At 34.1% G+C, this 21,695-nt stretch overlaps 1 protein-coding gene across 4 annotated transcripts; it reads left to right on the plus strand.

Annotated features, from left to right (window-relative positions):
- The first annotated feature begins 2,019 nt into the window (after nucleotides 1–2,019).
- LOC132295285 (GDT1-like protein 4) lies at nucleotides 2,020–20,953 on the plus strand. Of its 4 annotated transcripts, XR_009478424.1 has the most exons (15): nucleotides 2,020–2,188; nucleotides 2,317–2,385; nucleotides 2,517–2,585; nucleotides 6,981–7,040; nucleotides 7,142–7,189; nucleotides 11,597–11,685; nucleotides 11,821–11,857; nucleotides 11,938–11,985; nucleotides 16,855–16,923; nucleotides 17,006–17,050; nucleotides 17,151–17,212; nucleotides 18,329–18,401; nucleotides 18,511–18,596; nucleotides 20,614–20,706; nucleotides 20,757–20,953. XR_009478424.1 is itself a non-coding variant. In XM_059793482.1 (14 exons), the coding sequence occupies exons 1-13, from the start codon at nucleotides 2,168–2,170 to the stop codon at nucleotides 18,580–18,582; spliced, it is 762 nt and encodes a 253-aa protein (XP_059649465.1). In that variant the 5' UTR covers nucleotides 2,020–2,167; the 3' UTR covers nucleotides 18,583–18,596; nucleotides 20,614–20,735. The 4 variants fall into 4 exon arrangements, 3 of the variants coding, with proteins under 3 accessions (XP_059649465.1, XP_059649464.1, XP_059649467.1); XM_059793482.1 differs by lacking the exon at nucleotides 20,757–20,953 and having other exon boundaries at nucleotides 20,614–20,735; XM_059793481.1 differs by lacking the exons at nucleotides 20,614–20,706; nucleotides 20,757–20,953 and adding an exon at nucleotides 18,955–19,362 and having other exon boundaries at nucleotides 2,021–2,188.
- Nucleotides 20,954–21,695: the final 742 nt, after the last annotated feature.

The raw sequence follows: 21,695 nt of genomic DNA on the forward strand, positions 1-21,695 counted from the left end.
ATACATAAATCATTATTATCTTATTCATATACATACATATGAATAAGATAATCATAAATGTATGTATATGATTATCATGATTTATGTATGTACATACATAAATGTATGTACATTCATATATGTATGTATATGAATAAGATAATCATGATTTACGTGAGTGGCTCCTTTGGCTTTATTATTATATATATATATGTATGTATATGAATAAGATAATCATGATTTACGTGTGTGGCCCCTTTGGCTTTTTATATATATATATATATATATATATATATATATATGTATGTATATGAATAAGATAATCATGATTTACGTGAGTGGCCCCTTTGGCTTTATTATTATACAAAAAAATAATAAATTGTAAATAGTATGCACACATCGGATTCTTTTGCATTCTTGGTATTAGCCGTTGGATTAGTTAGTTAAACAAGTTCTTACATTTACAAGGAAACCCTAGTTTTGTACAGCCCCAACATGTCGCATCAACACTTCTCTTTCCACTCTCGCGCTGGCTGTACACGGTCTCCAACAACAGATCTATATCTCTCAAAATTTTCTCCCTTGGCCCCCTTGTCCTGATGATGTCTCTGAATTCCATTTTAGTTTTGGTGGCATCATTATCACCGTTGAACACACAAATGCTGATGAAATGATTTTCTTCAAATCGATGAAAAAATATGTAATCAATTAATCATGCAGCGATGTTTGTGACTCTATGTATCCAAAGCTTTTCTTTTAATTTTTTAGTTTGGAAGACGAGCTCGTATTGAGCCAAGTCCGTTGAAATTCTGACTAATCAATCCCGAGTAAGTAAAGCCTGGTTAGTTAAGCCTGAGAAAGTAAAGCTCAGTTCGTTTCATTCGATTAATTCGCAGCCCTACATTTGTCTTTTGAAAAAAAAAAAAAAAACTTGGTATACTTTGGTCTAGGCTGGCCTCAATTTCTTAACTGGATCATTTTCTTTATCTATTTAAATTTTAGACAGTGAGCTTTGAAATTTTAAAGGTAGAAATGAATTTTTAGAAATTTAAATTTTATTTAATTTGAGTAAAGACAATATTGATTTCATTACTTCATTTGAATCTTATCAAATAATTATAATTAGTTTAACTTTGTTTGCTTAGGACAAAAAAAAGCATCTTTTTGTTTTTTTGTTTTCCAGCACAGTTTGAGGCCAATCACAAAACTGTGACAGGTATCAAAGCATCTTTCTTTTTCAGCACATACTTATCGATAAAGAATAAAACCTCCACCCACTTGTCCAATCAAATACTGCAATACAAATTCTCTGTATATTATTATTTTTTATCATATTTGTCACGAAATTCCCTTAAAACAATATTGATATTTGTAAGTATTGTGTTTGGTTGGTTTAAGTTGAGTTGCTCTCATGTTTTGAGTTTTGCATACTTCTCCTTTCCTCTAACAATTAATTATTTATCACTAATAAAAAAAAAATATTGATACTTAACTTCCTTAAATCTACAAAGCATAGTAGTAGTACACAAGTTATATTATCAAGTCACCACTATTAAAATATAGTAAAAAAAAAAAAGGGTCAAAGTGCTATAAAATAAAATTATATTATATGATAAAAAATGATAATTTAATTTTGTCAAATGAAGTTAAAAAAAAAAATATAAAATTTTATCTAATTGGTGTGAATTACGAATTTTTATTTCAAGTTATATTTTAATCATCTTATTTTAAATAGGTCACTGACAAGTTTGGCATAATAAAAAATACTTTATTGCTCCTTGTATTTTAATGACCATGGTCATCATTAACTAATTTAATTAAATTTTGATATATATAGTGGACTTTTGTTCTAAAATATTTCATTACTATTTAAGTCGCAGCAAACTTATCAGGCTCATCCGAAAAAAAATAAAAAAATAAAAAAATAAAAAATAAATCTGGTTAGCAAACAGAGCCTAATGAATAACGACCTCACTGTAAAACTACTCTTTTTATAATTATTATTTTAGTTTACTTTATTTGTTCGCATTCTTGATGATTGCACTTCGCATTTCGTTATAAAGTCGCGGTCAGAGGCCGGACTTTGGCGATACATAGATATTCATATAGTATATTCGTATCTGTGTAAAACTTTACTCTCCTGTGGATCTCTTCAGAAATTTAGGGCTTATCTTCTCTCTGACCAAAGATGAGTCTATCTGTTGTTCAAGTAATTTTACTCAACTCTCTTCTTTCTCTTTCAAGTATGGTGTTATTTTTTGGATTTTTCTGCTGATTATTATCAATCAGGAGTATTTAATTTTTAATTTTTATTTTATTTTTTTGGGTGGTGATTAGGGTTTCACCAAGTCCCTAGCCATGACTGTGCTGTCCGAGATCGGTGACAAGACCTTCTTTGCGGCAGCGGTTAGTGAATGGATTGTATTGTAATCCAATGCGTGTGGTTGTCGTATTTGTTGATCGTCTTGGGTGTGATTTTGTTGTAGTATTGAAGTTAGTGTTCTGAATTTGTGAAAAATGTTCGTTTTAATCTGTAGAAATGTGATTCAGAATGCTATTCGGAGAATAAGTATCAATATATAAAGTGGGCGGGGGAGAATATTAAGGTTCCGTTTTACATCACTAAAATTTGAGCATTCCACAATCTCACTCTCTCTTTTTTTTTCTTTCTTCTTCATGCTAGATTTGTCTGTTCCTAACTTCTGGTTAATTTCCTACAATTAAGCATTTTGGGAACATGTTAAAACACTGGAGAAATAAAATGTTAGTAAATTTAGAAGATAACTGGGAGATATATATATATCTATACACACATACTACATGCTATAGGCACGAATTCTTTGACTGCATAGTTACGGTGGACATATTTCTAAATGGCCCTTGTTATGGTTGGTCAAAAGTGCTAGCTGGGAAGGATGCCTTTGGGAAAAAGTTCTTTTTTATTTTTTGCTTTAAATACTAGTCATTTCGATCTAGAATTCCAAGTTAGTTAGCCCAATAGTTTACAAAAGTATTATACTATTCAAGATGTCAATTGAACCCCACCTGGGATCTCATTTCACCAGCCAATTAAATTTAAAAAGTTCAGTTGGTATGGGATCTCACTTCACCAGCCAATTAAATTTAAAAAGTTTAGTTGGTATGTAAGTTTGGTCTATAGCACAACTTATTTTCCCCCCTAAGCTTACAAAACCCCTTTTTGGGCATTTCCATTGGGAATTGAACCCCCACACAGTTTATTTTCAATCTCTACCTTGATCCACTTGGCTACATCTGCCTCCGTTGTCTATACTAGGGAATTAAAACTCACGCGGCTTGACCGACTCTGCCAAGTTTTAATGAAATCGACTGTGATCGCTACCTATTTGGGCTGATATTATGCCATTATGGCGTGGCGAGAATCGCGACCAATTCGGTCATGATGGTCGCAACAACACCATTTTAGCAATCCATCTATTTGAATTTGTTATTCTTCCAACTTTTGTCATTTTCTATTTTCCATGTGAGATTATCAACCTCCAAACAGCCTCTAAACGCATTACACAACATCACTCTTCAAATTTAAAAGAAAGAAAGAAGATTTGACTGTAGATTTTCAATAAAAGCTTTCTAATTTTACTTATATTAGGTAGAATTGTGATTTTTTATTATATTTTTCTATTTTTACCTAGATTTAACATGAACTATTATTTGGTTTTAAATATATGATACTTGTTTGTGTTTGGATCTTGCTACGAGTCTCTTAATCCACAAATGTTTCTAAAGTATCCATATTTTTTGAAAGGGGCTAAGAGATTTTCATTCATTCACCATTAAATTATATATTTTTGTTTTGTGTTTTAAACATGATTTTATGTCTAATTTTTGGATTTCTTTTATTTTTAAATTTAACAACCTAATTATTTGAATTTTTATTTTCATTATTTTAAAATGTATTTGTACAAGGATATTGTTCAAATATCTGTGTATTATAAGTCAATACTTTATAATATACATATATTAGTCTACATTAATCTGGTTTTTATTAAAAAAAAAGGTGAATAATAAAGTGAATAAAAATTTGATAATCCTTACAATTGAGAAGAATGTTGGGAATTGTAAAATTAAGAAATAAATAAAAACTTGATACTATCTATATTAGTCTACACAAATTGTCTTTGATAAAAATATATAAAAAGGAGAACTAAAATAATTAAAAGTTATATATATTAAATTAAATCCATTAAGCAAATATTAGTAAACTTTTACTGCTAACAATGCCTTAAAATCTAGAAAGAAAAGAGGGGGGATGTATTAGTCATGCATGATATTTCTTCTTCTTATTTTTTTCATTATTATTTTTTTCTAACTAAGCAAGACAATATACATGAGTGCAAGAAGAAGAAAATTTTAAGGAAAAAAAAAAGAAAAGCAAAGAAGAAGTAAAAAAAAAAAAGAGAACAAAATAATTAGGATTTGATTGAAGAAAGGGATTGCAAATTTATTTGGAGAGAATTAAAAAAAAAAAAAAAAAATTGAAGTAGAAGAAGTAGAGTAAGAAGGAAAAGAAAGAAAGAAATAAAGAGATTTTAGGAAAAAAATAATTTTAGGGGGGCATTATGTAAAAATTATATACATATATTCATATAAATAAATAAAAATTTAATGGGCCACCATAGGGAAGGTATTTTCACCTACTATGCATTCACTCACCAAACTAGGGTTTCTAAATATGCATTCACATCACTATTATTGTTAGGTTACATTGCATAAATGTGTTGATCTTCAAAAGGGTAATTTGAATGCACATAAGTTTCTTATTGAAAAAGCTAAGTGTAGGGGCTTTGATCGATCGAGGCGTCGATCGACAAGACTAGGTTCCATTGATATAACCTGATATGGATTGATCCAACTCTGTGGACGGCAATTTTCAAATTGAATTTAAACATTTAAAACCCTATTCTTTTCAACCTGAAACTTTATATAAAGACCTCAAAGTTTTCAGAAACATATAGAAGCATATAGAGATGTATCTATTTTTACATAATATAATTAATTTTTTCTTCTATTATGTTTTTCTTTTTTCAATATACAAATATTAGGCAAAAAACTACAACTTTATCTTCCATCTTGAATGTAACACAACAACTCAACATTGAGGGAGAACTTGAGAAGATACGCAAATTACAAATTGATATGGGATGAAAGCATGTCTCTGTAACCACGGGCCAGTAGTTTAGCGGTATCACCCTCTTACCTCCCAAAGGGAGATTAGGGGTTCAAGTTTAAGTAGAGACATGTCTGTGTGAGTACCAACTATGAAAAGAAGAAGAAGCATGACTCTGTATCATAAATCAACTCATAATAACCATAGTTCTTTTTCTTTGTATATATGCGAGTAAAAGACATGTGCATTGCACATGATTTGAACCTTTACAAAAGTATAGGAAATTAACTTTCTAACCAACGTAGTAATTTGATGATCATATAAATGAATTCAAAAATCATAATATATAACATGAAATAGAAATCTAATAGTCATATCAAATAGCTAAAATAATGAATGCTAATTATGATCTTTATACACATAATTATAAAAGATAGTGCTTTAAAAATGGTTAAAAAATAAATCAAATTTGAAATCATTGGACATTCAAAATTGAGGGCAACAACACTGATTACATTTTGTTATAGAATGGTTCACTGATCATTTGGGATGGGCAGTAGATTAAGAAACTCAAATAGAGAATTCTATGCAATCAAAGCTTTGAAATAAGGCTTTTAAACTGTATCGCATAATTGGATACTCACTTTCTTTTTCGTATAAAACTTTGAGGTTTAATTTTTTGAAATGGATGACATTGTACAACTTGAATTGAATGAGCTAAAAATTTCAATATAGTAACATATATTTTTAAGCATGAATCATACGTAGTAGATTAAAGAAAACTCAAATGTCATATGTCCCTAGATATATATTTGAACTAATAATCAACTATTTGGATCAAAATTTAGATTCAGACATGTCTTTTAAAGACCACATTTTCTTGAACGCATATTGAGAAGTGATGAAGGGATTGAGAGTTGAATTGATTATACAGATTTTTGGGAGATCTGTAATGAAAAAAATTATAAAAAAATTACAAGGAATTAATTTCATCTGATTCCTTTTCTAACTATTCTCCAAAGTTAAAACATGCAGAGAAAACCATACCACGGCTTTCAAAATCACTCTCACTTTTAAAGCTTCACTTGGTTGCTAGAAAATCTATATAAAAATAAATAGAATTTGAGGACTAAAACATACTCCTATCATTTCCATTGCCAAAAGTTGATAGTCTCAAGTTTGTTGTAAGGGACATTTCTTCTAAAGGCCACATTCTCTCGAACGCATATTGAGAAGTAATTAAGGTCTTGAGAGTTGAATTGATCAAACAGATTTTTGGGAGATCTGTAATGAAAAAAATTATAAAAAAATTACAAGGAATTAATTTCATCTGATCCCTTTTCTAACTATTGTCCAAAGTTAAAACATGCAGAGAAAACCATATGACAGCTTTCAAAATCACTCTCACTTTTAAAGCTTCACTTGGTTGCTAGAAAATGTATATAAAAATAAATAGAATTTGAGGACTAAAACATACTCCTATCATTTCCATTGCCAAAAGTTAATAGTCTCATGTTTGTTGTAAGAGCATCCATGTATATCTAAGTGGCCGAACTCAGTAGTGTTACTTTTTAAATCTCAAGGGTTTGTTTACTTTAAAAAAAAAAAAAAAACTAAGGGTGCTTGAGCGGAAAAGTCTACTACTGTACTCATTTGTTTGACAATAGGTTAAGTTCATGGGGATATCAAAATCATGCTTCAGCAGAAAAGTCCTCTAATGTTTTTATCTTATGCTGCCGATCTTTTCTTGTATTTCCTTCAATTTTGTCCCATGAACAAAATCATTCTCTTTGCATAATCACTTGAAAAATTGATTCCATGAGTTTATCCGACAATTTGTTGCGCTTGGTTTTAGATCTTGGCAATGCGGCATCCTCGGAAACTTGTCTTGTCAGGCTGCATGGCAGCTTTGATTGTAAGCTTTTTTGCAACTTTTCCACTTAAGTTTATTTGGCTGTCGATCTCATCCCCAATATATTTAGTCCTTACAATCACAAAATGTTATCTGATTTCTAGGTGATGACTATTCTCTCTGTTCTTGTTGGCTGGGCTGCTCCAAATCTGGTAAGATTTGTTTAGTATTGGTCTCTTATATGCCTATAGAGGACCTGATTCTGATCGCTTAGCGGCTCTTTTACACATCTGTTTTTATATGATATTAATTTTTTATCAGAAAATACATATATGTTTAATATGCTTCACTTTTGTTGAACATGTTAGTTGGTATAAAGATGCAAGAGAGCTGATTTACAATGCTGCTGAAAATTAGTGCTTTTATTTATTTATTTCTTTAATTATTCTACATTCCTTAAGGTCACTGTCCTTTAGTATGCTAGGAAGAATGGAAGACAGCTTGATTTTTTCTTGACACTTTGCTCTTTATAAATGGGACACTGCTGTGTTATGAAATGCAGTAAAATCCTGTCAATTAAAGATGAAGATTCTGGCCACTAAAAGAGGAAGGAAGAAAGGAATAAAGTAAGATTCTACCCACTAGTTGCATCCCAAAACTCTAGTTAAATCCTGTAGTAGTGTGCTGTATTCATTACAGTTCAATTGGAATTCATATCACTGCCTTGCAAAGCTGATTGTCTGTGCTGGAACAACTTGGTTTAGTTTTCCTGACTGGATTAATACCTAGACGTGCTTTTAATAATTATGATACACAATCCCGAGCAATATATAAGTTGGCTGAAAGATCTTTTCTGCCTGAATGTTGATGGGATTGACACAAACTCAAGTGGTCTGAGATACTCCTTATGATAAAACAGGGCATAAAGGTTCATAAAACTGCTGCATGCAAATGCTGGAGATGAAAATAGTGGCACTCAAGTTTCCGGACCCCACGTTGCTCCAGTGTAAACAGAACCCAATTTGACAGTGTTGAGTGTAGCCTTTAGATTTCCCTTTGGTATGCTGAATATTTTATTTAAGATCAAATGCATTCACTAATCACTAATTGTGATGGGTATATTGCATTTGACACTAGGAGTGGCTTGCATCCATGCCCCAAGCAGTTTGGGTTCTTAAACACCTTAATTGGTTATAGACTTCAGGACTCATCACAAGATGGGTTTAGTGAAAATAGGCTATGTAACAGCCCACTCCACCACATGGTATGATATTGTCCGCTTTGGGTCCGAGCCCGCATGGTTTTGTTCTTGGGTTTTACCCTTGGAGATGGATCTAGCACATATAAGCACGTCAGCTTCACCTTAGTCAGTCGATGTGGGATTGTGCAACCTGTAGCTCGCCTATCGTGGTAGCTCGCCTAGTGTCTCTTGCACCTGCCCACATAGGTTGCCACAATAATCGCTTTAAGGGTGATGACTCTTATGATCACCTTTTTCTTAGCTGTGAATTTGCTCAGGGGGTGTGATCATGGTTTGGTGAGGTGTGTGGTTGGTCAGTGCATCATGAGGTTTCTACCTTCTGGGAGATGGTCAATTGGTTTGCTTCTATTAAAGGCTCCTCTTTGAGATCAAAGTCCTACAGATTGCCTTCACTGTTATCTTTTGGACACTGCTATCCTTTGGAGTATCTGGTCTGAAAGAAACTGTACACTTCTGTTTTTTTGATAAGTAAGAATTGTATTAAGAGCCTTTAAAAGGGGAACGCATCCCTCAAAAGCTACACAAGGCCAAATAGGGCTATTAGACCCTGAAAGAGTCCAAAAAATCGACAAGTTCCTCCCAAGGATTTACAATTTCTCCCTAGAACCCAACAAAAAAGGGTACTTAGAATTGAGAATTTCAACCACCCAATATGATTCTCTTTTCCTTCAAAGGATCTCCTATTTCTTTCAAGCCAAAGACATCACCAGACGCACAAAGGCTTAACCCTCCAAAAGTCATGAGCTTGGGCCCCCACTATACAACCTCTCCAAGCCTCTGGAAGACCTGGGCATAACCCATTGAACCCCAAACAAGCCCAACAACAAAGTCCAGCAATCCTGAGCATCCGAACAATGCAAAAAAAACTGTAGACTTCATGTTTCAGTACCAAATTCTGTTGCTTCTACTGCTATCAATGCTTGCTGTGAAACTCTTCAATCTGTCCGATTGAGGCTTCAAGACCGCGAGAGAGAGAGAGAGAGAGCAGGTTTTCAACTCAAATTTCGAGATCAGGTCCTTTCTGTGTTTTTCTTAGTTTCAAATACACACAATCTGATCCTTCACGAGAGGATTAGTGTTTGTGTATTTTTCGATCGCTGAGCAAGTGTTCAACAAATTTTCATAGAAGAATGATTAGAATACATCAGTCCATCAAACGATTCTTCACCGTTTAGTGAGTTGTCCACTACTACCGGTAAAAATAGACTTATCGAACGATTAATTGAGTTGACTGCTATGGTTTCGGTACCTTTTTCTTCACTAGAATGATGGGCTGCCCCGTTGTCATGAATTGGGTCGGTCATCTCAAGCATTGTCCCATTCTGAACTTTTTCTTTCATAATTTGATTAATAGTAGCTGAACTTTAAGGACTCAGGAGTCAAGGCACACGGTAGCCAGACTCAAAGGCACTGATTGGTGAGCCGCTTGAGTCTAAGGTGTAGTCAGCGTCTGGGACGCGTTCCCCTTTTGAGCGCTTTCTAATACAATTTTACTTGTCAAAAAAAAAGAAGAAGATGAAGAAAACAGCAAAAGAGGCCTGTTCACCCCCTTCTAGGTCTGTTATTTCATATGATAATTCAACTTGGATTTTTGCGTGAACCGCTCTCATTAGTTTATTATGGACTGATCCGAATTCATTATGGTTCAATTTTGTCTGAACCTAGTCCTTGCCAGCTTGTATAGCTTGTGATTCAACTAATGATAAAATTGAGAAAGTAGTTACTTCTGTGACATTCAATTGAGTGATTTTCTGCGTAAAAATCTGGTGTCCATTTATATTACTTTACTGATTTATTTATATATGGTTTCCATGCACAGCTTATCTTGGATGAATTGATATAACTATAGATTGTTCTGTTAAACAACACCCACCCCCCGCCCCCCCCCCCCTGCCCCCCCCGGCCCCCGCCCCTGGGCGGCGTTCTAGATCTGTGGGCCTTGCGCAACTCTCTATGAGAGCTTTGGGTTCCGGTTCTAACGTTTGACGCACATTCGATCGCGAAACCCTAGGCTCTGATAGAGAGTTAGCACAAGGTTTGTGATCAAGATCTAGAGAGGAGGTGAATAGGTTTTGTCACTGTTTCAGCTAACTTTAATAGGTTTTGAATTTTAATCAAATTGGCACTAATTGTTTTTTGTATTAGGGACGCGTTCGGCGTTCCCCTTTTGAATGCTTTTCTAATCGATTATTACTTATCAAAAAAAAAAAAAAAAAAAAAAAAAAAAATCAAATTGGCACTAATCTAACTTAAATTAGAACAATATATAATCTATCAATCCATCATGCCGTGAACATTCCAATCATATAGATAAAGTAAAGCAATAGAAAGCATGCACAATGGACGCCAAGATTTTAATTTGGAAACTCCAAAAAGAAAAACTGCAATACCTAGTCCAGTCAGATCAAAATCTCTATATGAAAGAGATGTACAACTCTCAAAACCCCAAAACAGTTAGTTACATTGACACAGACTTATCCACCAAACTCACACTTTGAGTCTTCAAGCACAGTCCACTCTGTCAACAGCTTTGGCTCTTCAGACAGTCTGCTTCTTTAATAGCACTTTGGTCTCCAAACTAGTCATCCACCCAATATCTGAAGGTTGAGAATTTGTTGTCAACACATGTATTACTCAGCAATCTATATGCAGAATGATTGATGATCAAGAAATTAAAACTGTATGCACTCTGTATAGCAACGCAAGATAATACTCTATTGTATTCTGTGTATATATAGGTTTCCTGAAGTAGTTAAGTATTTATTATAAAAATAGAGAGGTAGAAGGATTAGGATTTTAGGGCTTTAAATCAAAAAGGAAACTGCTTTCCGGATGGGTCGATGGATCGACATGTGTTCAGTACCCCTCAATTGATCTGTTGATGGATCGAAGTTCCCTATACCCTTTATACATAGAAAATTTCAAATGGAGTAGTTTCCAAAAACACTTGATGCGTATCAAATAGGATTTTCAAATTAAAACATGGATTAACGAAACCCTAATTGATGAGGGCATGAACCCTAATTTGGTGAGTGTATATTCATGTCAAATTACCTTTGTACCCTTGGCTTTAAAGATTACCGTTTTGAACTCGGTTCTAACTTTACTTTTGATTTTACCCTTGGACAAGAGATAACTAATTTGACACTTACTTTTAAAAATCTAACTAAAAACTAAAATAAAATAAAATTACAGACTCTTCCTTTTATCATTAGATTTTCCAACCTAAGTCTTATTTACCTAACATTATCCTATATTCAAAATTGTTTGAATTGAGCTATCATCCTTGATTTATTCTTATCTGTTTTGTTTTACTATAACCTATTTTATAAATGCATTACTGTTGTGAATTATGCAGATTTCTCGTAAATGGACTCATCACATAACTACTTTGTTGTTTTTGGGATTTGGGCTATGGTCTCTATGGGATGCATTTAATAACGACGGGTAATGGTTTATTTCTTGCCTTCATTCCTACGTTTACTGTCTTTTGCGTAGACATTACATTAGTTCTCTGCATCTTAATCTTTCAATAGCATGTAATGTGCTTGTATTGGAGCCTAATTCTGTTTCACTCAACAGGGAGGATGATGAATTTGCCGAAGTTGAAGCGAAATTGGTTTGTCTGTTTTACCCCTTGATGTTTTACCTTTTATTGACCTGGAATCCTTTTTGATTTTACCTTTTTGGCATGACCAGGATGCTGATTGGAAAGCTAATACAGGAACAAACAAAGAGAGCAACAAGGTAAGGCAACATTATTGCAGCCTCTTGCATGAACTGTTGCGCCACCCACTTTCTCCTTCGATCCCGAGGATTTTTTATTTTGCCCTCTTTTCTCACTCCAAACACCCAATAGTGATGGAGCTAAGGAATATACCGTATCTGGGAGGCACATTGCACAGTAACAAATGCAAATTATCCCTACTACTTCACTAGCATCAGTGAGAAAAGTTATTTAGGAGTTAATATTTTATTTTGATCATGGTGTTGTGTTTTGAATGACTATTAATTGGAAGGGGCTTGAGGTTTTCAATAAATATTGGCCTGGAGTTGTAAAGACAATAACCATGGAAAAAATAAGAAATTCATGAAAAATTTGTGGTGGCAACATTAAAAATTATGTTCTTGAAAAATATACGTACAAAATCAAACTTAAAAAGAAGTTGAGCGGGACAAGGGGTCCCACTGGGCCTTTATCTGCTCCGTCCACACTTCCCCCACCTCTCTCTTCTCCCACTCTACAGCTGTTGCATGAGTATCAACCATGTAATGTTATAATATTATTATATATTCATCTTTTTTTACCATTATATAATAATTGTCTGCAAGAAACTTTGAGAGGAAACTTTACTTGCAATTACATGTTTAGATCTTGAGTCATTTTTAAATTTCTTTATTATGGTTACTAAAAGATGCATTTGTAGTTTTTATCCCTATAGAGTGCATTAGTGATAGTACAAGCTTCCTGGTTCTTATTGTATTTGTGGCTATATATCTATTCAATTACCTGGGTTAAGGCTTAGTTGAGTTGAATTGGGCAAAGGTTCACAGTTGTTTGCTATGTACATGTATACCACATTGTCAGAAATGGTGCTTAAAATCCTTCACTTTTATATTAGATCTATGATTGAATATTTCATTATTTCGTTTGAGTTTAATGGATCTCTGATGTAGGGAACATTAACCTATAGCATACTGCTTATGGGAAGAATGTCCTAGCTGTAGGATAGTGTTTATGGAAAGAAGAGAAGTTATTTACCACCAAAAAGAACAGAAAAAGAAAAAGAAAAGAAAAGAAATAAAAAAAGAAAAGAAAAGAGAAGCTACTCTGTGTGAATGATGCGAAGGCTAGGTCTGTAGTTTTACCCATTTTGTTCCTTGCACTACCCTCAAATAACAGAGACTAACACTTGGAAATGATTCTATGCACTTAAACCAACTAAAAAATGTAGCTAAAATAACTTAACAATTCTTTATAATATAAAAATATGAAAAGATGCAATTCTTAATCACTTAAGAATTTTGCTTACTAAAGAATTTAGGGAAAAAATAAATGAATTTTTATTTGCCGAATTCACAATTGTAGTTCTGTTGTGGCGCTAATGACTGTTTGTATTCATTAGTTGATAGAATAACAATGAGTTTGTCCATTGGGCTTATTGTTTATCCTTTTTTTTTTTTTTTGGCAAGTATTGTTTATCGTATTGTCAATCTCTGTTACATGGACTCCTGTTTTCCCGCATGTACTCGTGTCGACATGACATGGATATGGGTACATGATATGTGTCCGACACACGTATCCAAATTAGACATCCCGATCCTTCACATGGCATGATTGAAGAAGAATTAACTAAAGTTTAATAGCAGACATTTTTTTTCCTATCTATGAGATAGATGGAAACACTTCTTTTACAACATTCCATTTATTGTTATAAAACAACATTAAACGTTACAATATAATTAACATTTAATGCATAGTATGTATCTACATACTTGTATCCAACTTTTGGTTGCATTTCCCTGTATCCTAATCTTTAGATTCGAGTAGGTCCAACACTTAGAAACACACCTGCACCTGACACACTTATGCGAGTCCGGGTAACAAGTAATTTCACTATAGTGAAATCCATTCATTTTGCATTTAATCCCCAGCAGCTAAAAGTAGACTGCTGATTTTCACTTCAAATCTGCTGGAATTTGTTCTGAAATGGAAGCTTTAATTTTTTTACGTTTTTAGTGTTACACTAAATTTAAGTAATCAACTCCAAAAGCAAGTTTTTAGATGTCATTTGGAATATTAAACCAATTCAGTTTGTGTTGTGAATTAATTAAAGATGCAAGTTATTACTATATTCTGTAAACATAAATATTTTCTCAAAAATATGGTAGAGATGTGGTCGTGTATGAAACCTGGAATATCCTTGTTAGATGAGTGCTAATAAAAAATGATCATATGATACCGAAAACATAATGGAATTGTTTCAAAACTTTGATATAACACTATAGTGTGACTACTTGGGGATGTTCAAATGCGTAGCTCCTTACTTTCTTTAGTTTTTCTAGGAAGTTAAGCAAATAATTTTTTTATTAATTCCTTGTGGGAGAAATTGGGCCAATGATATTTGTGGATCTATTCAATGTACACGGAGACGGGTTTAGTATATATTAATGTCTCTAGGTTGTAATCCATTGTTCATTCTTTGATTGGCCTAATGGGATGTGAAACTTTCAGCCAGAATAGAATTGAACACCCTGAATTCTTCTGTGAAAATTTTGTTCATTGTTGTGCCAGAAGATCGTGACCTTCATTTCTTGGACTAACAATAGACAAACTTTGTTTGCTCGAGTCTCATGAACACTCTTGTTTTTCTTCCCTGGTATTCTTTTACTTAACCTTTCCTTTTTCATTAGGAATTTTTAATAGGTCTAGACTTTTAATTTGTAGAAGTTCTTCTCTTTCCTTTACCATTTTCCTCATTTAAATATTAACTTCTTATCAGAAAAACACTTTTAATTTCACTGGCCAAAAAAAAAAAAAAAAAACACACACACACACAAACACTTTTAATCGTGAGATAACTCACTTAAAACTCTCTAGGAAGGTTTCTAGTTGCAATTTTTGAAGAAACAGACCACAAAGTCCTTTAGTAATACATGAAGGTATTTGGTATTTAGTATTTAGGATCTTCTTTGATCCAGTTGTATTTTGTTACTAACTTGCACATAATATTCTACTAGAAACACTGAATAAGCCACATTAACCTCTGAGGTGCATCCTGGCTTGTTTTCAAGTTGCTTCCGGGCTGAAGATCAATATTGGGAAAAGTGAGATAGTTTAAGTTGGGGAGGTTGAGCATATCCATGAGTTAGCAGGTATATTGGGGTGTAGTGTTGGGTCGTTTCCGATCCCCTGCTTGGGGCTACCTTTGGGAACCACGACGAGGAGGGTTTCGGTTTGGGATCCGGTTGTTGAGCACTTTCAGAGGAGGCTTTTAGGGTGGAAGAAACAATACTTATCTAAAGGGGGAAAGCTTACCCTCAGTCCCTCATGAAAAGCACCCTTTCGAATCTTCCTACATATTTTATGTCCCTTTTTCCGGTGCCCATAATGGTGGTTCATAGACTGGACCAGATTCAACGAAATTTTCTGTGGGGAGGCATGGGAGACGAGTTCAAATACCACTTGGTCAATTTGGAGAGAGCTTGTACCCCAATTAGGAAAGGAGGGGGAAGATTATGGAGGGTGGATGTCTAGGAGATCACCACGGGCATGGGCTCTTGGAAGTTGATCTAGAAAGGATGGGATGAGTTCTCTAAACGGATCCGGTTCAGAGTTCGGAGTGGAAGTCATGTTAGCTTTTGGAAGTACCATTGGTGTGGGGACTTTGCTCTGGCTCGCAGGTTTCCTCGTCTTTTCAGGATCTCAGTGAATAAGCATACTGTGGTTGCCAACCATTATCGGCTTGATAATGGGAGGGCAACTTGGGATGTGCAGTTTCGTAGAGATTTCAATGATTGGGAGATTTTGGAGGTTACTGATTTTTTGGGGTTGATCTATAGGCAGGTGGTGGAGGGTGTGGGTATGGATGAGATGGTCTGGTTAGGCACCTCTAGAGGGGCGTTTGAGGTTAGGTCGTTCTACAGAAGCCTTGCAAAGTTTCCATGCATAATCTTTCCCTGGAAAGCTGTGTGGAAAACTAAAGCCCCGCTGAAGGTGGCCTTTTTCACTTGGACTGCTGCCCTTGGAAGTATCCTCACTCGACAATCTCAGAAGGAGATGTAAAACAGTGGTGAATTGGTTCCGCATGTGCAAGAATTCGGGAGAATCAGTGAACCATCTTTTGTTGCATTGCCCTGTGGCAAGGGATGTTTGGTCTGTGTTCTTGGTTGTTTTTTGGTGTGGATTGGGTTGTTTTAGGGTCCACGGTGGATATGTTAGAGGCTTGGAAAGGGTGTACAGTGGAGAGCCGAGTCAAAGATGCTTGGAGGGCCACTCCCCTTTGTATTTAGTGGGGTTTGTGGTGCTGGAGGAATAGGAGATCCTTCAAGGGTGAGGAGTACCCTATTTGGTCTCTCAAATTTAATATTCTGTCTTCTCTCTTTTTTTGGGTTAATGGGCGGAATTATATATCTATGGATATTCATTTGGACTTCGTAGATAGCTTGAAATTGTAGTGTAGCCTTGGGTGCCTTTTGTTCTTTGGGAATGCTCCCCTTTTGAGCACCTTTAATGAATTTTTATTTATCAAAAAAAAAAAAAAAAATTTGTTAAAAACTAATGATAACATGAAACTATGTGCTATATTTATTAATTCATTCATATTTTCTGGAAAAACACATTTCAATCAACATGCAGTTTATATGTTCTATTTCTTGAATCCTTCCATATTATCTGAATCATATCAACAATGTTTTCTTTGAAAAAGTTTGGCATGGTACAAATCTTTTTTTCAGCTTCCTAGAAGGCAAAGCATGTTTTGGTGGCTAACGGTCATTTATTTTCATTTATGGTTCCCTGTGTCATGAGAATCGAGTGTTGAATGTATATTGCTTTTTAGAAGATATAATTAAGTTTGGTGATTTAAGAATTCCAACCTTAATATGTTCTTCCAGGATGATGATGAATCGAAAAAGCAGAGGCGGCCATTTCTTAATCAGTTCTTCACACCCATCTTTTTGAAGGTTCTAATTCATGTAATTATTTAAATCCAGCTGATACACACTTAGAAATTACTTAATCAGATAAAACATGCTTGTCATGCAGGCATTTTCCATAACCTTTTTTGGTGAATGGGGAGACAAGAGCCAGGTTAGCATCCGAACAGGACTGTCAAATAGCTGCGTACATTCCGCATTACCATCATGTTGGTTCATTGCTATTTTATACTGAATGTAACTACCTATTTCAGCTTGCTACCATCGGTTTGGCTGCAGATGAGAACCCGTTTGGTGTTGTTCTTGGTGGAATCATGTAAGTTTAGAGTCTGTTGCCTCTTGGTTTTTTTTATTTGACATATTTTATTTTCTTAGAAGTTCTATCTATTTTATTGTTTTTGGTGGAATCATGTAAGTTTAGAGCTTGCTGCCTCTTGGTCCTTTTTATTTCACGTATTTTTATTTTTTTGAAGTTCTATCTATTTTGTTGTTCTTGTTGGAATCATGCAAGTCTAGAGCCCGCTGCCTCTTGGTCTTTTTTATTTGAAATATTCTATTTTTTAGAAGTTCTATCTATTTGCTTTTATGATTTTTAGCTATTAGACTCAAATGCTTTAAATCTATCCCTGCTATGTAGATTTCATGCCAGCGCTTCTTATTGTGCAATGGCTTTGGGGTTCTAAGTCTAGTTTGTTGCAACTTTTAATGATATTATCCTTTTCTCTGATGTGACAAAATAATCATATTTTACGAGGAAAAGCAAACACACTGAAAGTAACCTCTCTCTCTTTTACACGTGAAAATACACCCAAAAACACATATGGGGGATACTATATAGGCTGGCGCCTCATCCTGTACGGGACTTGTTTTTCCCAGTCAATTAATGCAAGCTATGGCATTAAATCGGACACTAGCGGATCTTTTGTCATCCAAGAGTTTCTAATTGAATGGGTTGAATTTTCTTAACTGTTACTTTACTGGCAGATTCCATTCCTCAAACCGTCCCAACAATTTGACAGGATAAATGTTTCTGCTCTTTCCTCCTGTGTAAACCAGGGCCAGCGGGAGAGCCCCCCTAAAATTTCAAATTCATGACCTAACAAAAAAAATAAATTCAAATTCATGACTTACCAAATAACTTTTTTTCATCTGTGTTTATTTAGGTTGCAATTTTCTCATTTTTTGAATTATATTTTTCTCAATATATATACTAAGACTAATATTATAACGAAATTATATTATGATTGATTTATAAAATTTTCAAAATTTAATTACGTAGTACTAGTTCGCCCCAAATCATAATTTTTGGCTCCGCTCCCGTTTCAAACAATATCAAGCTTTGTTATGATACTGCTTTCTTCCAGGTGTTGAAACATCATTCAGGTGTTGAATTTCTATACTAAATAATATTCATTTTCTTTACCTTTCTCAGAGGACAAGCTATTTGTACCACTGCTGCCGTGATGGGAGGAAAGAGCTTGGCATCTCAGATATCCGAGAGAATAGTAACTAACTGCACTTGCATCTGCTGTTTGATTACTGTATAATGGGTTATTTCCTCCTTTTTTTTTTTGTTGTTAGATATCTGTGACGACAAATTGTATTTATTTGCAGGTTGCACTCTTTGGTGGTGTTCTTTTCATTATTTTTGGAATCCAATCCTTCCTTGCCACGGTCGAGTCATGATGTTTGTAACATTGGTACGTATAATATTTACTGTCAATGAATTCATTAACCGCATCATTACTAACACTTCCCCGACCCCCTCCCCCGAAACTCATTCATAACACCTTTATTAGAATAGTGGGATGAAAATACACTTCTTTCCTTGCCTTTGTGGCAAATGGAAAGGTCACCCGTCCATGGGTAAAAATTAGATTATTTTGGACCGAATCCCAGTTAAATGTTAAGACTTGACCAGAAAGGCAACGTTGCCACATACGCTGAGGCTTGCCTTAACAAGCTCTTCCCCCGTACCTCTGGCTCACACAAACATACGTGAGAACGAACTTTGACACATAATACTAAGCGTTGCTTGCCGCTTTGAACTCTTAACAGTGACTCTTATCTCTGGTTGATTGGTTGCATGCGGAGAATGAAAGATGACAGTGAACTAAAAAACAATTACATTCGACAGAGTGAGATTTCTCTTCCATTTGCCAAATCCAAGGCCATTATGATCATTATAAAGAACAATAAAGTGGTCACAGAAAATTGATTCGCAAAGCTATAGTGTATTTTACATGATCAAGGCTTTGCCTTGTACATTAGTTAGCATCTTAGTTTCTTAAACTTTTTTGTTTTTTTTTTTAATTCATGTGTGACATATCCAGGCATCAATTCCATGAACACATTTTCACCATTTTTATTATTTCTCCGTGACGATTGGCATATTTTCATTTTGAAACATATTGTAATTATGTTTACCTAAGCATTCAAGTATTCAACTGACTAATGCTTTTATTAGTTCAAATCTATTAAATCCAATGAACAGGTGGAAATGTGTGTTTCTGAAAAAGAATCCAGAGCATAAAAATATAAGATGGATCATGTGGTTCTTTTGAATTCACCCAATTCACTTTTGATTATGTTTGTCGGATCAAGTGTACTCACAATGGTTGATGTGGTTCTTTTGAATTTCTTTTGTTTGGTTGATAAGAAAAACTGAAGGGAAAAAACCGGAAATGGGAAAAGGGTAAATAAAATAAGAGGAAAGAGCTTATTTGTTGTAAGTGAATTCTTTTGCTATGCCATGGACAATGTACTGAATTTGTAGTATCCTTTCCTAGAAAGCAAATTTGTAGAATGCATTTATTCATGTTTAACCAATGGGACTCACAACTTTTGGAAGTATCGAATTGGCGTCTTAGAATCAAAATTAGAGAAAATTTAGTTAAAAATTTCAACCAATCTTTCTTGAATTTCGCATCTAAGGCATTGATTCGTGCTTAGAGAAAACTACATTGATTTCTTTGAATTTGTCAAAATTATGTATTATTTTAATTATGTATTATTTTAAAATTTACAATTACTTTCATGTCAGAAACTTTGATAAATGGTGTTTGGAACTTGTTGATCTACTATTTATTTTCATGTTTTCTTAAGATTTCTAAATAAAAAGTTAAAATAAAATTTGTATTACAAGGATAATATCGGCATTTTGAAATTATAAGAGGTCATGGCCATTGCCATTTAATCAATAAGGGGAGAGTTTTGTCCAAGTTTAGCTGGATGACCGTTGGAGGTACCTCTAAAAGGGTGAGGCTTGAGTTTAAATGATGCACTCGGTTTCTCCTCTAGAGTTTGTAAATCATCGAGAGCCTGAAATGATAGGGACCTATTTGGTTCAGATTTATGTTGAAAAATCAGAAAAATGTACATAAATTTATTTGGTTGTCATTTTTTTTTTATTTTTTTTTTTAAAAAAAATATCCTGTCAGAGGGTAATTATTTAAAAACAAATTTCTGGTTTATGAGAATTATTTCAAAAAAAATTGGACCAAACAAGTCCTAAGTTTTTTTTTATTTTTTATTTTTTTTATTTTTATATGTATGTATGTATGTATAGAGGGGGGGTCCGTGTAATTTATTCTAATAAAAAATCATGGTATGGGAGGGATGAATTTATTTACTTTTAGTATTTACTTTCGTGATTCCGGTCTTCCATAATTGGTTCCGGCCTCTCATCTTCTCATACCCACACTCTGGTTCTCACAGCTCTTCTCAGACCCACACATCGTCGCAGGACTCTGTTTGCTGCGGTTGAATTTTGAAGCCGCCTCTTACCATCTCGGATCTACCCCCACACACTGTCTCAGATCTATCCCCACACACTGTCTCAGATCTATCCCCACACACTGTCTCAGATCTATCCCCACACACCGTCGTTATATATGCTCTAATCTATTAGTTAGCTATTAAAATATTCGATTCCTGTGAACTCTATTAGTCTATTGTGCTTTCTGTAACGGTATACTAAACAATTCAAGTTGTGTGATATTTTTGTTCTGAGCACAAAAGATTGACAATTTTATTATATATGCTCCATAGTTAACTATGATTGCTTTGGTTAATAAATTAGGGAGAACTCCGAGAATAGAAATCAAGTAATGACTAGGACTGAGATTGTGAGGAGTTTATATTTCATTTAATCTTCAGTTTGTCCGTTTAAAGTTGGTGATTGTTATTATGACAGCTTAGGTTCTTGATTCAAAGTGCCTCAACAGTCAAGATCCATTAGTACCTCCTATCAGTATTTCAGTATCAGACATTCAGACTATCAGTTGATTACTTGATTCGGTACATGGGATGTTCTCTGTATACAACACTTTAACAGAATACAACACTTTAACAGAATAAAAAACTGATAGTTTGAAATTCTAAATACTAAATTACTAAAATAAAATACTGAATTACAGAATTAGACTATTAGTGCACTTCCACATAAACTGAAAAAAAGAACTATGTTTTTTTATTTTATTTTTTATTATTATTATTATTATTATTTTTTTCATGCGTCTAAGTCTCTTTGACTCTTTACAGTTTACTCTTTATTATAAAATTAAATATAATATATATATATATATATATATATATATATATATATATATATAATTACGTTTCTGGTTCTTATCGGTTACCATGGTTACTAAATTCAAAACCGGAACCGGAACTGTATGCCCACGGCTCCTAAATTCGGAACTGGAACTGGAACCGGAACTGGGTGCCGGTTCAATTCTCATGATTCCACGGTTATTTTGTATACCCCTAGGTAAATGGCTATAGTACCCATTTATATG

This window comes from Cornus florida, unplaced genomic scaffold (assembly GCF_030987335.1).
Source record: "Cornus florida cultivar Cherokee Brave unplaced genomic scaffold, ASM3098733v1 CherokeeBrave_3.0.0_Hap2_Chr02, whole genome shotgun sequence".
Taxonomy (NCBI): domain Eukaryota; kingdom Viridiplantae; phylum Streptophyta; class Magnoliopsida; order Cornales; family Cornaceae; genus Cornus; species Cornus florida.